Source organism: Lepidochelys kempii, chromosome 17, assembly GCF_965140285.1.
Source record: "Lepidochelys kempii isolate rLepKem1 chromosome 17, rLepKem1.hap1, whole genome shotgun sequence".
In the NCBI taxonomy this organism is placed as follows: Eukaryota; Metazoa; Chordata; order Testudines; family Cheloniidae; genus Lepidochelys; species Lepidochelys kempii.
In genome coordinates, this window is record NC_136396.1 from 6,823,828 (window position 1) to 6,838,047 (window position 14,220).

Genomic DNA, 14,220 nt, shown 5'->3' on the forward strand with positions numbered 1-14,220 from the left:
ATGAAATGTATGTTTAAAGGAATAAAAAGTGTAAAAGTATTTGAAATTAAGTACACTAAAATTAATAGACTGTAGACACTTACCATACAGGACATAAAAAACAGAAGTTAGGTGAAACTCTGGGGGCAGCAACCTCAAGTACCTCTTTCAGTGATTAAAATATTGACACATGCATCCAGAGCTTAGGCATAACTGGATGAGAAAAGGAGATGGTAGTATCATCCATCACTTTGTGTTTACTTGTTCGTGCTGGTTTAATTCAAACGGCTAACCGTGGTTTGGCGTAAGCTATTTTTTCCATGTTTTATTATAGAAACACTGTGTATTGCTGGAGTGAAAAAGGCACTTAAAATGCAGCAATACGCAATGTTCCTGGAAGACCAAAATAAAATAGGTTTCAAAATGTATTGGGTACAGCAGAAATTATGATGATTTCAGGAGCTTAAATAAACAGTTGTGAAGAAATTAATTTTAACTGCTTGGGCTGAACTAGTACAGGCTTTCTAATGTTGTCCGAGCTCTTTCCTCCTAAAGTACTAGGGCACTGACTTTCAGCAGCCAGAGACGGTGGATGGGCTTAGAGTTTTTCCATTCCAGCGGCGGAAGTAGATAAGGGTTGGGGGGAGAGGTAGTGTAAGTAATACCCTTTTGCTCTTTAAAAAGAGAGACCATGGTCTGGCCTATCACTTTATGTGGGACTCCAGGAAGCCACTAGTGGTGGCTTTACCTGTAAAATACATAAGCATTATTTTGCCTTCCCTGGTATAAAAAAGTTTTAAGGGAACTTTGGAAGTCTCCTTCCTGGAAACATGTTTTTTAAAACTAAACAGGTATGTACGTATTTTAGAGTGTCTGTAAGCAGGTGGAAAGCTCTTGGTCCTTTCTTCTTAAAGATTCAGTAAAGGCAGAAACAGTTAAAAATACTTCATATATAGATAGCTTTCTGTTGAGACACCAAAATAAATGTTCTGGGGAGAAGGAAGTTGTCCAGTTATTTTCTTGAGCTTCCTGTGAAAATATTAAATTAGAAGCTATATCGATGTGTTCATAATTGTTGTGGTATGTTGCAGAGCAGTAGTACAAAATACAATATCTCACAAGTTAGAATTCATAAGACTTTTGAAGATGACTATGTCAAGGTTCCTCCCCCACTCTGAACTCTAGGGTACAGATGTGGGGACCTGCATGAAAAACCTCCTAAGCTTATCTTTACCAGCTTAGGTCAAAACTTCCCCAAGGTACAAAACATTCCACCCATTGTCCTTGGATTGGCCGCTACCACCACCAAACTAATAATACTGGTTACTGGGGAAGAGCTGTTTGGACGTGTCTTCCCCCCCAAAATACTTCCCAAAACCTTGCACCCCACTTCCTGGACAAGGTTTGGTAAAAAGCCTCACCAATTTGCCTAGGTGACTACAGACCCAGACCCTTGGATCTTAAGAACAATGAACAATCCTCCCAACACTTGCACCCCCCCGTCCTGGGAAATGTTGGATAAAAAGCCTCACCAATTTGCATAGGTGACCACAGACCCAAACCCTTGGATCTGAGAACAATGAAAAAGCATTCAGTTTTCTTACAAGAAGACTTTTTATAAAAATAGAAGTAAATAGAAATAAAGAAATTCCCCCTGTAAAATCAGGATGGTAGATATCTTACAGGGTAATTAGATTCAAAAACATAGAGAACCCCTCTAGGCAAAACCTTAAGTTACAAAAAAGATACACAGACAGAAATAGTTATTCTATTCAGCACAATTCTTTTCTCAGCCATTTAAAGAAATCATAATCTAACACATACCTAGCTAGATTACTTACTAAAAGTTCTAAGACTCCATTCCTGGTCTATCCCCAGCAGAAACCAGCGTATAGACAGACACACAGACCCTTTTGTTTCTCTCCCTCCTCCCAGCTTTTGAAAGTATCTTGTCTCCTCATTGGTCATTTTGGTCAGGTGCCAGCGAGGTTGCCTTTAGCTTCTTAACCCTTTACAGGTGAGAGGAGCTTTCCCCTGGCCAGGAGGGATTTCAAAGGGGTTTACCCTTCCCTTTATTTATGACAAGAAGCTATATCGATGCGTTCATAATTGTTGTGGTATGTTGCAGAGCAGCGGTACAAAATACAATATCTCACAAGTTAGAATTCATAAGACTTTTGAAGATGACTAGATCATGACTCTGGGTAACTTAAACCTTCCTGGTATTAAGCCCTTTCGACATGCACTGAGATGTAGACCGATGATGCATGTAGTAAATGATTGCTTTCTGAACCGCATCAACAGTCTCCTGAGGAATATTACACATCTAGCAATGGCTGTAGCCAGTAAATTGGGCAGAATAACCAAATTAAACACTTGATATATATTTTTATGTAGTAATGAAAGCAAAACCAGTTATTAGGAAAGAAAAATTCATTACTTCAGTTTGGCCAACTTGACAGAATAAGTAGATCAGATATAAATATAGGAGGGCACCGATACTTAAATGTGATTGAGTAGATTAGAACAAGAATAGTGTATGCCCAAGACAATATTTGTAAAGTAATAAAAATGAACATATAGCCCCAACATGATGATTCCTGGGTGCGTGAAGCTGAATTTTTCCTATGTCGAATGAACATCTTTGGAACTAACAGAGCAAAAGGGATTGGGAAGTGCATCTTTAAGCAAGAGCCTAAGAAAGAGAAGAACGTGGATAGTAAGCTCTTCAGGGCAGTGGCTGTTTCTTTTGTGCTAGGCACTGCACAGTGGGACTGTCATCTCTAAGAACTATTTGTAATACAAATAATACAATTAAAATCGCCCTCCTCCTTACCAGGGGTTAAACACTGGTAGAAGTAAGCAAGGGGAAGCCATAGAGAAAATGTGAAGGGAGCAGATTAAGTGCTTTGGTCTCAGACTTCTGAAGATTTCTCAGGCCTGCCTCCAAAATATTAAGACTTTCAGGAGGTATGCAACCATGTATCATGTTGAGTTGAATAGAGGAGGAATAGGCATGTTACAAGGAGAACAGTTCTTGAACTTAACTGTTGTCCAGATGCCCTTAAAGTAGAGGAGAGCTTTTCCAGATCTGTTAAATTTGTCTTTTTTAAAAATTTTTCAATAGTAGAGAAATACAGTGGTGCATGGGGTCGGTAAGTCAAAGGGAAAATCTGCTTTTTTCAGTTTCCAGTTGCAGTTGGGTGTGGGCAGTGGCGGTATGTCTGTCAAGCAGCAATGATGGTGAGGGAAAAAAAAAATCCAAACTTCCCATTAAAAATAAAAATAAAAAAAAAATCCTGGTAGTGTTTTATGGACCTTTGTGACAAGGAGTTTATACTTTCAGATGACTCAGCTACTTGATAGAGTGACTAGAGATTTAAGTACAAAGCTTCCACAAGCGCTCTCCCATCGGCATAGAATGGCTACATGAGATCTTACAGCTGGGCACCTGGATCAGTACAGCTGTGCTGCTGTGAGGTCTGTAGCGTAGACATAACTTCTGTGTCGTTCATGGCATTAGGTGTCAGTATGCTGCAGGCAGGACAGCCTTTTGGATGAGATCTAAAACAGAGATCTTGAGCACTTAAGGTATGCCTGCACTGTAGTTGGGAGCAAGCTTCCCAGCCTGGGTAGACAGACCTGCTGCTCGCTCCTCTCAAGCTAGCGGGCAAAAAATAGCTGTGTGGATGTTGTGTCGTGGGCGGAGACTATTGCTGACCACCCAAGTTTGAACCCAGGGGATCCCTTGGGTGGCTAGCCTAAGCCCCTGCGTGTGCCATAGCGTCCACACTGCTGTTTCTACTGCGGTAGCTTAGAGACAGCCAGCTGTGAGTCTGTCTTCCTGGCTAGGGAGGCATGCTCCCAGCTGCAGTACCCACTGCTTACAAGTAGAGGTTTTTTATTCTTGGTTTCCTAGTTCAATTCAAACTTGCACAACTATATTCAGCTTCCTGAATTGCTCCACAGTTTGTTTAGTTCAGTGTTCTTCACTACACAAGTTTAGCACAGGAAATATTATGTGCTGTTCGACATTAGAGGAGATATTAAACACAGAGAAGGCTGCAGATCAGTGGTGTGTGTAGTAATTCCTATATATACATTATATGTAGAGCACTCTTGCGATGAAAGCTGGAGGTGTGATGGGGCTGGCTGGGACAAACTCGAGTGGCACTGTAACCCCAGGCACCCGGCCATAATGCCACTAATTCAGATTTGGAGAGGTCTAGTGTAGGGGACATGGGTGTCAGGCTGGTGGAGGGAGAGGATACCTGAAATGGGAACAGGAGGATCAGGTGGTGATGGAAGGAGGGAGAAGGCCAAATCTTCCTCTGCAGCCCCTTAAAGGTGCTATATAAATTATAGCAGAAGTGTTAATGATGGCTGTAGTTAAGGTTGCCAGATTATGAATTGTTTTAATTATTAAAACGGGTAAATCTTATAAAGGAGCAGCCAATAAATTTATGACTAGGAAAGCACTTGGATGAGTAAAAGTCGCTTTATATTCTAGCATATTATATGCAGCCAATTCACATTTATCAGGTAAATGAAATTTTCTGTTACAACAGTAATTGAAGATTTAAACTGGGCATGGTATGCTGCATTTTTTCACTTAAACAAGCAGGAAAATCTTAAATATAATTAATTAGGAGTGTGCTTGTGCTTCTGTTCTGTAGTGCTTTTACAGTAACTAGAAGCACCAGTATTAGCATTTGGAAACTGACTGGAATTGCCCTATCCTATTCTCTTCCTAAGTGGCTGGGGTTGCCATTACAGCTGGGGACATGCGCTTTGTAGGCATGCAACTGCAGTCCCATGTAGGAGTGTGTGTTGCTTCTGATGGCATACTGTAGAGAAAAGGACATGCATTGGGAAGTTAGAACATGAGGGGATTCAGAAGCAAAAGGCTGAGATCCAGTTTAAAAAAAAAAACAGAAGGGAAGTGAGAAGTTGCAAGATAAAGTTGTTACCCTAAAGTTGTCATTTTGCACCTTTTGTACTAATATTGGGAGTATGGGAAGGAGAAGGAAGAAAGGAAATTAAACCTTTTGGAAATGTGCTTTTTATTGACTCAGAAGAAGGCTATGTAATACTGCTCTGGATCAGTGCATGCTTCTGTCAATGTAAACCTCAAGCCATATTCCAATCTGTTAATAGTCTTTCAGGTTAGACTATAGACCACCACTGATAAGGTTCTCATGTTTGTATCTACCAGGCTGGTGCACTCGGGGTTCTTTCCTTTGCTGTGCTTCTGCTCAGTAGAGGGGGGCGGGGGGAAAGGTATATGCTCCTGTTGGTGTGGTTGAGAAGGGCTCAATGTAAGTAATTCATATTACCCCTCAGGACGTTTTTATGAAGCCGATGTTTATTTAAATACAGATCATTGGCAGTGTCTCTTCATACAATGCTAAGGTTTGTATTCTAATTCAGCAGTGCAGTAATTAATAAAAAATGTGAAAAGCTTTTAGTAGACCAAAGGACTTACGTATGTTTTGACTGTCAGTTCATTTCCTTGACTTTCTGCATTTTACCTCTTTTAGGAAATTGAACCTGAAGTGGTGTTTAACTTAGTTTAGTGCATTAAATTAAAGCATTGGGAGTGACGGGATTGTATTAAGTAACCATGCATCAAGCTGGTGTGTTTAATACATTAATTGGGTCCTTGAAAGTCAGTGGGGTGTACATATTGCATCATCTTACCTATGTAAACCCTGAAGCATCTGGTAACGCAAGATTTAGGTTATGTTGTTTAAACATCTTTCTTGGCCTTTCTTCACTGTATAATCACAACAAAGATTGGATTGATTTTATACTGAGACTAAAAGAAATGGATTTGGAATCAACAGTGTGGAAAAATACAATGCTAGGAGAAAGTTTCTCTTTTTGTGTTGGAAGACACTTACCCCTTTTCAAAGGTCTCATAATAATACTTTTATTTTACTGTAAAATAGAACATAAGAACATAGTGGGTCATGCCATGGTCCATCTTGCCCAGTATCCTGTCTCCTACAGTGGCCCATACCAGAGCTTTGGGGGAGTGTACAGAACAGGGCAGTTATGGTGATCCACCCCTTTCTTCCCCTCTTGGTTTCTGGTAGTTGGAGGCTTTTGGTCTCCGCGAGCATGGGGTTGTGTCCCTGACTATCTTGGCAATAGTCATTGTTGGACCTATCCTTCATGAATTTATTCAGTCCTTTTTTGAACCCAGTTATACGTTTGGCTATTACAATGTCCATGGCAATGAGTTCCATAGGTTAGCTGTGGATTGTGTGAAAAAAGTACATTCTCTTGTTTGTATTAAACCTGGTGACCCCTGGATCTTGTGTTATGTGAAGGGATAAATAACACTTCTCTATTCACTTTTTCAATTTTCACTGTATTCAGATCAGCATTTATAATTTTGTAGACCTCTATTATATCTCCTCATGGTCGCCTCTTTTCTAAGCTGAGTAGCCCTAATCTCTTCAGGCTCTCCTCATGTGGAAACCGTTCCATAACCTTGATGATTTTTGTTGCCCTTCTCTATACACTTTCACATTCCACTATATCCTTTCTGATATGGGATAACTAGAACTGGACACTATTCAAGGTATGGGTGCACCATGGATTTATATAGTGATTATGATATTTTCTGTCTTCTTTTCTATCCTTTTTCCTAACATACTGTTAGCTTTTTTTTTTTTAAACCACTTCTGTACATTTAGTGGATGTTTTCAGAGAAGTATCCAGTGACTCCAAGATCTTCTTTTTCTTGGGTGGTAAACAGTTAATTTAGAACCCTTCATTGTGTATGTATTGTTGGAATTATTTTTTCCAATATGCATTACTTTTGCATTATCAATGTTAAAGTTCATCTGCAATTTTGTTGCCCAGCACCCACTTTGAGAACTAGATTAATTCATGGAGACTAGGTCCACCAATTGCTATTAGCCAGCATGGGCAGGGATAGTGTCCCTAGCCTCTGTTTGCCAGGAGCTGGGAATGGGTGATGGGATGGATCACTTGATGATTACCTGCTCTGTTCATTGCCTTTGGGGCACCTGGGATTGATCATTGTCGGAAGACAGGATACTGGACTAAGTGGGCCTTTGGCCTTGTCTTCCTGGAGTGCTCCTTTAATACCTTTCTCATGTAGCAGCCCCACTGCTTGTTTGGCAGGCTTCCTGCCTTTGATACACTTTAAAATTAAAAAATTGTGTTGTTAGTTTTTGCATCTTTAGCAACTTGCTTCTCCAATTTTTTCTTGTCTTGTTCTATTAAACATTTACATTTTACTTGCCAGAGTTTGTGCTCCTTCCTATTCTTCTATCCTATCCTATTCCTTCCTATTCCTTGTTAGAATTTGACTTATGTAGACTTCTAGCATTTATATATAAGCCCTTGTACATATTGTCAGTATTTAGTTGCTTTCATGAATTATGTTTAAATTGGACTTCTGTGTTTGGCTGTTCCTCGCTAGCTTCTACCCGTACTTTAGCAACTTCTTTCCTATTCTGTATATTAGAATATAGAGCTCACCTTTTAATAAATTCATCCCTAAGGGATGTGCTCCTCCATACTTGTCAGGTTTCCCCGAGTCGTTAGTTTAAAAAAATCCTCTACCGCCTTCTTAATTTTACATGCCAACAGTCTGGTTCCATTTTGGTTAAGGTGGAGCTTATGTTTCCTCTGTAGGCTTCTCCTTCCCCAGAAGGTTCCCCATTCTTAATGAGCATAAATTTGTCCTCCCCTCACCAATGTCTCTTCTATGCAATTAGACCTGGTAGTTCTGCCTGTCTTTCTAGCCCTACATGTGGAACTGGAAGCATTTCAGAGAATAATACCGTGAAGGTCCTGAACTTAAATCTTGTAGGACATCCAATGTTCTCATCACACTTAGCTTTTGGACAAGAGTTAGGTATCTTGGTTTATCTTGGTTTACTCCTACAAAAATACTTAGTCTGTATGTATGTATGGAGCCTTGCTACGTGAATTCCTTACATATTTGAAGGCTATGGTGAGATACAGGATCAGGTGGGCAGAATCTCTAGCCTTGTGTCCTGTCCCCCACTCTTCAGGAGAGGTTGGGGGCAACCTACAGCTATGGAGGTTATTCTTTGGGCTGTTTCCTGTGCCCAGATAAATGCTGAGGAGAGAATTTTCTAACGAGACTGTGGTGTTTTAGCAAAACTTTACATAGAATCCTACTTTCTCTCAAGAAATAAAAATTGGGAATGACTATATAGACAGAAACTAATATGGGAGTATGAAATTTAAATGTTACTTTATGCTCCAGATAACAATGCCGTTGCCAGTAGATGACCTAATTATATGTCAGTTCTTGTTTTATCAGTATGATATGCAGTGGCAATAGCTCAAGTAAAATCCTTACATCAAAACTATCTCTTCATGACAGCATTAATGCTGTCAAAATAGCTTCTTTTCTTTCTTTATCACCCCATTTCTCATAACCTTTAAAACCTTGTTTTTAGTTTAAAAAAAGCATATGAAAATTTCAGTATCATTGTCTTGAACCAATAATATATATGAAAATAAATATGGGGGTTTCTTGTGAACATAGTTATTAATGAAAGGTAGATTTTTAATTTAAATGTGAACCAATTTCAAAATAGGTGAGAAATATTTTGACAAAACAGTGACAATGAATCTTCAGTGAGTTAAGGGACAAGTTGTAATCTTCAAGGATGCTGGTTGGAAATGAAATCTGTGGTGTGCTGTATGCTTCTAACACTCAAAGCCCTAAACCCCAATAACCATTCAGGCATGTTTGTTATTGTTTAGCTGCTGATTTATAGACCTTCAAGAGGGGAGATGGTTTGAGTAATCTTATGAAGATGATGAAAAATGCCCTAGTGGTAATGTTAGTTTTGCATCCAATGTTGCTTGCTTTGTGTTCTGGCTTCAGTGTGAAAAATGGTTCTCTTCTGCAGCACAATGTCACTGATGCGTGATCTGGGTCATATAGTCTTCTAATGGCAGAATAGGGTCACAAACCTGTCTCAGTCTGACACAGCCTAGGGATGGGAATTCCAGTTAATGTTTTATTCCTTTTCTCTTAGGATATAAATGGAGAGTGATTAGAACACATACTTGGGTGAGGAGAGATTCAAAGGGTTTTGATAATAGCTTATAATAAATGTGCTTTCGAAAATCTGCTAGACACTGTTCCTGCATTGGCAAGGGAATGGTTTTAGATACTCCTAATTATCAAGTTTAGGTATGGGACAGTTTTACTTGTTCATTGACAGAAACAGAGGACTTTATTTTCTAAACACGCCCTCGCCCTCTTGTTTTTTTTTTTTTTTTTTTACATTAAGTCAGCAGGAGAAGTCTGTTAACACACTACTTAAATGCAGGATTGAAGTGGGGGTAATGCTGCTCAGATTGTCTTAAGGGCGAGAGTGGTGTTGTAGTAGGCAACAGGAATCAAAACTCCATGGCTCTGTTCCTAGTTCTGTCATTGACCCATTTTAGAGAGTCAAGGTGGGTGAGATCTTTTATTAGATCACCTGCTGTTGGTGAGAGAGAGAGGCTTTCAACAGAGGTTGGTCCAATAAAAGTTATTATTTCACCTGCCTTGTGTCTCAAATATTCTGGGACTAACAGGGCTACAGCTACACTGCATTTTGACCAAGGAACAGAAATGTGCCGAACGTTATCTTTATAAAATGGATATCGAATGGAATCTCACAGGGTTCTGAGACTTCATTTTATCAGAGCATTTTGGCTTCCATTCAAACGAGGCACTCAAGCACATGAGTTAAGCACAAGCTTAAGTGCCTTGCTGAATTAGGACCTTGAAGAACTTCATTAGAAAGATGCTGGAAGTGTAAAGTATTAAAATCAAAGACCAGTTCTTCAGGCAAGAGGAAGCCTGTGTGCATGTAAAAGGGGAACCCATCAATCCTTTTGTCATATGTTGTAGGTTGGTGCAAATACGCTTCAGTAGAGAAATCAGCTTGCAGCTGTGACTGTGGAAGAAAAACTTAAAAAATGATTTTTCCACTCCTGCCAAAACTTAACCATAATATAGTTAGATCTGTTTTCTATTAATGCTTTTTGTATTATGATTCTGTAGGTGGTGATTTGCGGAAACTCTTTTTTATATAGCACAAAAGCAGACTTCTTTATTTGGTAAATGAAAACTGCTTACATGAAGGAGCTTGGCTAGTTCAACTCTTAACTACATGTTGGCAACTATCAGTTACAGATCATGCGTTTGGCTTATACTCAGTCCAGATTTATATATATTATACAGAGAATATTCAATTGATGTTTAATTTTTTGTTCTATGTGACTTTTCACTCCTTTTCTGGAATATTTTTCCAGATGTCTAATGAGAGCTAATAAATTAAATACACAATTTCTTTAATTTATCTAGGTATTTTTATTGCAAGACAAGAGGATATGTTTTAGAAATTTTTATTTCTCTGTGAAAGGACTTCTTGATAGTGCAGTTAAAGCTGCTAAATCTTCCTGCACATCTCCCTTGATTATAATTTCTTTTTTCTTAATACAGTTACAGATGTAGAACTAAAGCGTCTGAGAGATGCTTTCAAGAGAACTTGTGGACTCTCATGTTACATGAGCCAGCAGTGCTTCATTAGGGAAGTGCTTGGTGATGGAGTGCCTCCAAAAGTTGCAGAGGTAATTATATCTATCTATATTTATATATTTACTGTTTTCCTTAGAGGATGTATGTATGTGTGAGTATACATCCATCCTAATTGTGATGAGCATGCCATTTTTAATACAGCTTTACAGCTCACTTTTTCTGGCTGGGGACAGTTGGCCACGATTCTGGTCAGATACTATCAATGTTGCTTAATCAAGAGAGAGCAATAGCTGTCAAGTGACAATGAGGTCCATCTACACTCAGTTGGCAGCCTGAGATTGGCTTGGGGAAACGGAATGGAGAGGCATACCGTCTTATTTTCGAAAGAGTCAAAATCCTAGACTCATGTTGATTTGAGGTGGGAGCTTGACCCTGTAGAGTTCTCATGACAAGGTGGGGCTTTCTTTGTTTTTAAAGGTACCCATACTTCTGGTTACTCCAGAATTCTACTGACAATTTAAGTGTCTTAAAAGATTGTAAATCAAATAAGATTACTTAACTGTATTTGTAAAGACTCATACATAATACAGAAAAATATCCAGAAACAAAATGTGCTCCATAAATAAAAATATTGTGTAACCCCCCACCAAAAAAAACCACCACGCTACCATCTTGTGTGTTTAATATGGATGTTCAGAAAAATGTTTTATTTTTCAGTGTTGAAGTGATTTGAGAGAGAAATTAATAAAATACTGAATGCTGGAGGGAAAAGAATAAGATTAGCCAGAACTTTAAGCTGAGATCTTGCTGCTTGTCATTCCTAATTATATATTTATAATATCTTCAATTTTGCTGATCTTATACACAGTACATACATCTAATTTTTTTAAAAGATAATCCTTGAAATGTAGGGGTGGAAGGGATCTCAATTCATCAAATTTGGCCCCTTGTGCCGAGGCAGGACCAGGTAAACCTAGACCATCCCTAAGGGTATTTATCCAACTTGTTCTTAAAAAATTCCAATTATGAAGGCTTAGCTTAACTACCCTTATATTTAGAAAGTTTTTCCTAATAGCTAACGTAAATCTCCGTTGCTGCAGATTAAGCCCATTACTTCTTGTCCGATCTTCAGAGGACACGGGGAACAATTGATCAAAGTCCACTTTATAACAGCCCTTAACATAATGGAAGACGGTTATCACAGCCTCCTTTTCTCAAGACTAGGCATGCCCAGTTTTTCTAACTTTTTCTCATCGGTCAGGATTTCTAAACCTTTATCACTTTTGTTGTTCTCCTCTGGACTCTCCAGTTTGTCCACTTCTTAATGTGTGGTGCCCAGAACTGAACACAGTATTCCAGCTGAGGCCTCACAAGTGCCCACTAGAGTGGGACAATTACCACCCATGACTTACATATGAGAGTCCTATTAATACACCCCAGAATGTTAGCCTTTTTCTTGCAACGGCATCATATTGTTGATTGGAATTGTGTTCAATCTGTGATCCACTGTAGCCCCCAGATCCTTTTCAGCAGTATTATCTCCTAGCCAGTTACTTGCTATTTTATAGTTGTGTTTTTGGTTTTTCCTTCCTAAGAGAAGTACAGTAAAAAGCTGTGTTATCTGGCCCTGTACCAACCAGAAAGCTCTATAAATCAGCATTTCTAATCTTCATAGAAAGTCCGGTTTATAGTCCGGTTGGCATGGGGCTAGCAGGTTCCCTACCTGGCTCTGTGTCGCTCCCCGCAAGCGGTGACCTATCCTTGCTGATCCTGGGTGGAAGCGCAGCTAGGCAGCTCTGCGTGCCACCTCTGTCCACAAGTGCCACCCCTGTAGCTCCCATTGGCCATGTTTTTTGGGCAATGGGAGCTGTGGAGCCAGTGCTCGGGGCGGGGTGGGAGCAGTGTGCAGAGCCGTCTGCCACGCCTCTGCCTAGGAGCAGCCGGGACAGGTCGCCACTTGTGAGAAGCTGCCTGAGGTGAGTGCCCCCCCCCCCGCCCGGATCTGGCATCCTGAACCCCCTCCCATACCCCAACCCCCTGCTCTTAGCCCCCTTCTGCACCCAAACTCCCTTCCAGAGCCTGTGCCCCAACCTCAAATCCCCCTGCACCCAAATTCCCTCCTTCTTTGTTAACTGGCATTTTTCACTTATCAGCACCCCCAATGTGCTGGATAAAATAGCTTTTACTGTACTTTGCACTTGTTTTTATTGAATTTTTGTTGATTTCAGACCAATTCTCTAATCTGTCAATGTCATTTTGAGTTCTTATCCTGTCCACCAAAGTGCTTGCAACCCCCCTCCCAGTTTGTTGTCCTCTGCAGATTTTGTAAGCATACTCTTCACTCCATTACCAAGTCATTAATGGAAACACTGAGTAGTCCTGGACTCAGGATGACTGCTGTATGACGCGCATTCCCAGTTTGACAGCAAGCCATTGATAACTATTCTGAGTACAGTCTTTCAATCAGTTGTACACTCACTATAGTAATTTCATCTAGATCACATTTCCCTAATTGGCTTATCAGAATGTCTTGTTGAACTGTCAAAAGTATAAATCAAGTTATATCACATCTATTGATTCCTCCCTATCCACTAAGTCAGTAACTATGTCAAAGAAGGAAATTCGGGTGATTTGGCCTTATTTGGTTTTGACTGATTCATGATGGCTATTCCTTATAACTCTGTTATCCCCTAGGTTGGTTGATCAGTAACTTGTTCCAGTATCTCAACAGGTATCAAAATTACGTTGACTGGTCTAAAACTTCCCAGGTCCTCTTTTCCCCTTTTTAACAATGGATACTATTCTCTTGTCCTCCTCTAACTTTTCTTATAATGTACTTCAAGATCATTGCAAATGGTTCTGAGATTGCTTCAGCCAGTTCCTAAAGTACCTTAAGAGGAGTTATATCAGGTCCTGCCAATGTTAATTCATCTAACTTACCTAAATATTCTTTAACCTTTTCTTTCTCTATTTTGGCTTGCATTCCTTCCCCCTTGTTGTTAGTATTGTGTTGATTATCTGTAAGCATTAACATTTTCTGTGAAGACTGAAGCAAAATGGTCACTAAACAACCCAGCCTTCTCAATGTCCTCAATTATTAGCTCTCCTTCCCCACCAACGAGAGGACCTATGCTTTTGTCTGTCTGCGTGGTAATACATATATGGGAAATATTTAATGCAAAAGGTTTATTAACCTTGTAAAATATGACAGATGTTTCTTTTGCATCGATCTCAAGATTTACTCCAAGATATAGCTGTTTATTCCATGAATATGGGTATTTTTTGGCCTGTTATAAATCAGTTTTTTGTCTTTTTTTTTTCTTTCCCAGCACTGAAACAGATGATGAAAGCATGGACTATTTTATTCACTGTTATGATATAGTTGGACATTTCTTATGCAAATTGTTCAGTGTTTAAGGGCATGGCTACACTTGCAGATGTAGAGCACTTTGAGTTAAACCAGCCTTCGTACAGCGCAGTAGGGAAAGAGCTGCAGTCTGTCTACCCTGACAGCTTCAAGTGAACTGGCGTGGCCACATTTGCAGCACTTGCAGCGGCATTGGGAGCATTGCATTATGGGCAGCTATCCCAGCATGCAAGTGACTGCAGCGTGTTTTTCAAATGGGTGGAGTGTGACAGGAAGTGTGTTGTGTGTATGTGGGGAGGGGGAAGAGAGAGAGTTTTTG

At 39.8% G+C, this 14,220-nt stretch overlaps 1 protein-coding gene across 4 annotated transcripts in view; it reads left to right on the forward strand.

Moving 5' to 3' along the window:
- Positions 1-14,220, forward strand: part of USP32 (ubiquitin specific peptidase 32) — a 154,561-nt gene that overhangs the window by 22,111 nt on the left and 118,230 nt on the right. For all 4 annotated transcript variants that reach the window (XM_073315742.2, XM_073315739.2, XM_073315740.2 and 1 more), the window contains exon 2: positions 10,499-10,626. In XM_073315742.2, coding sequence (XP_073171843.1) covers positions 10,499-10,626 — 128 coding nt within the window. The remainder of the gene's footprint in view (positions 1-10,498; positions 10,627-14,220) is intronic.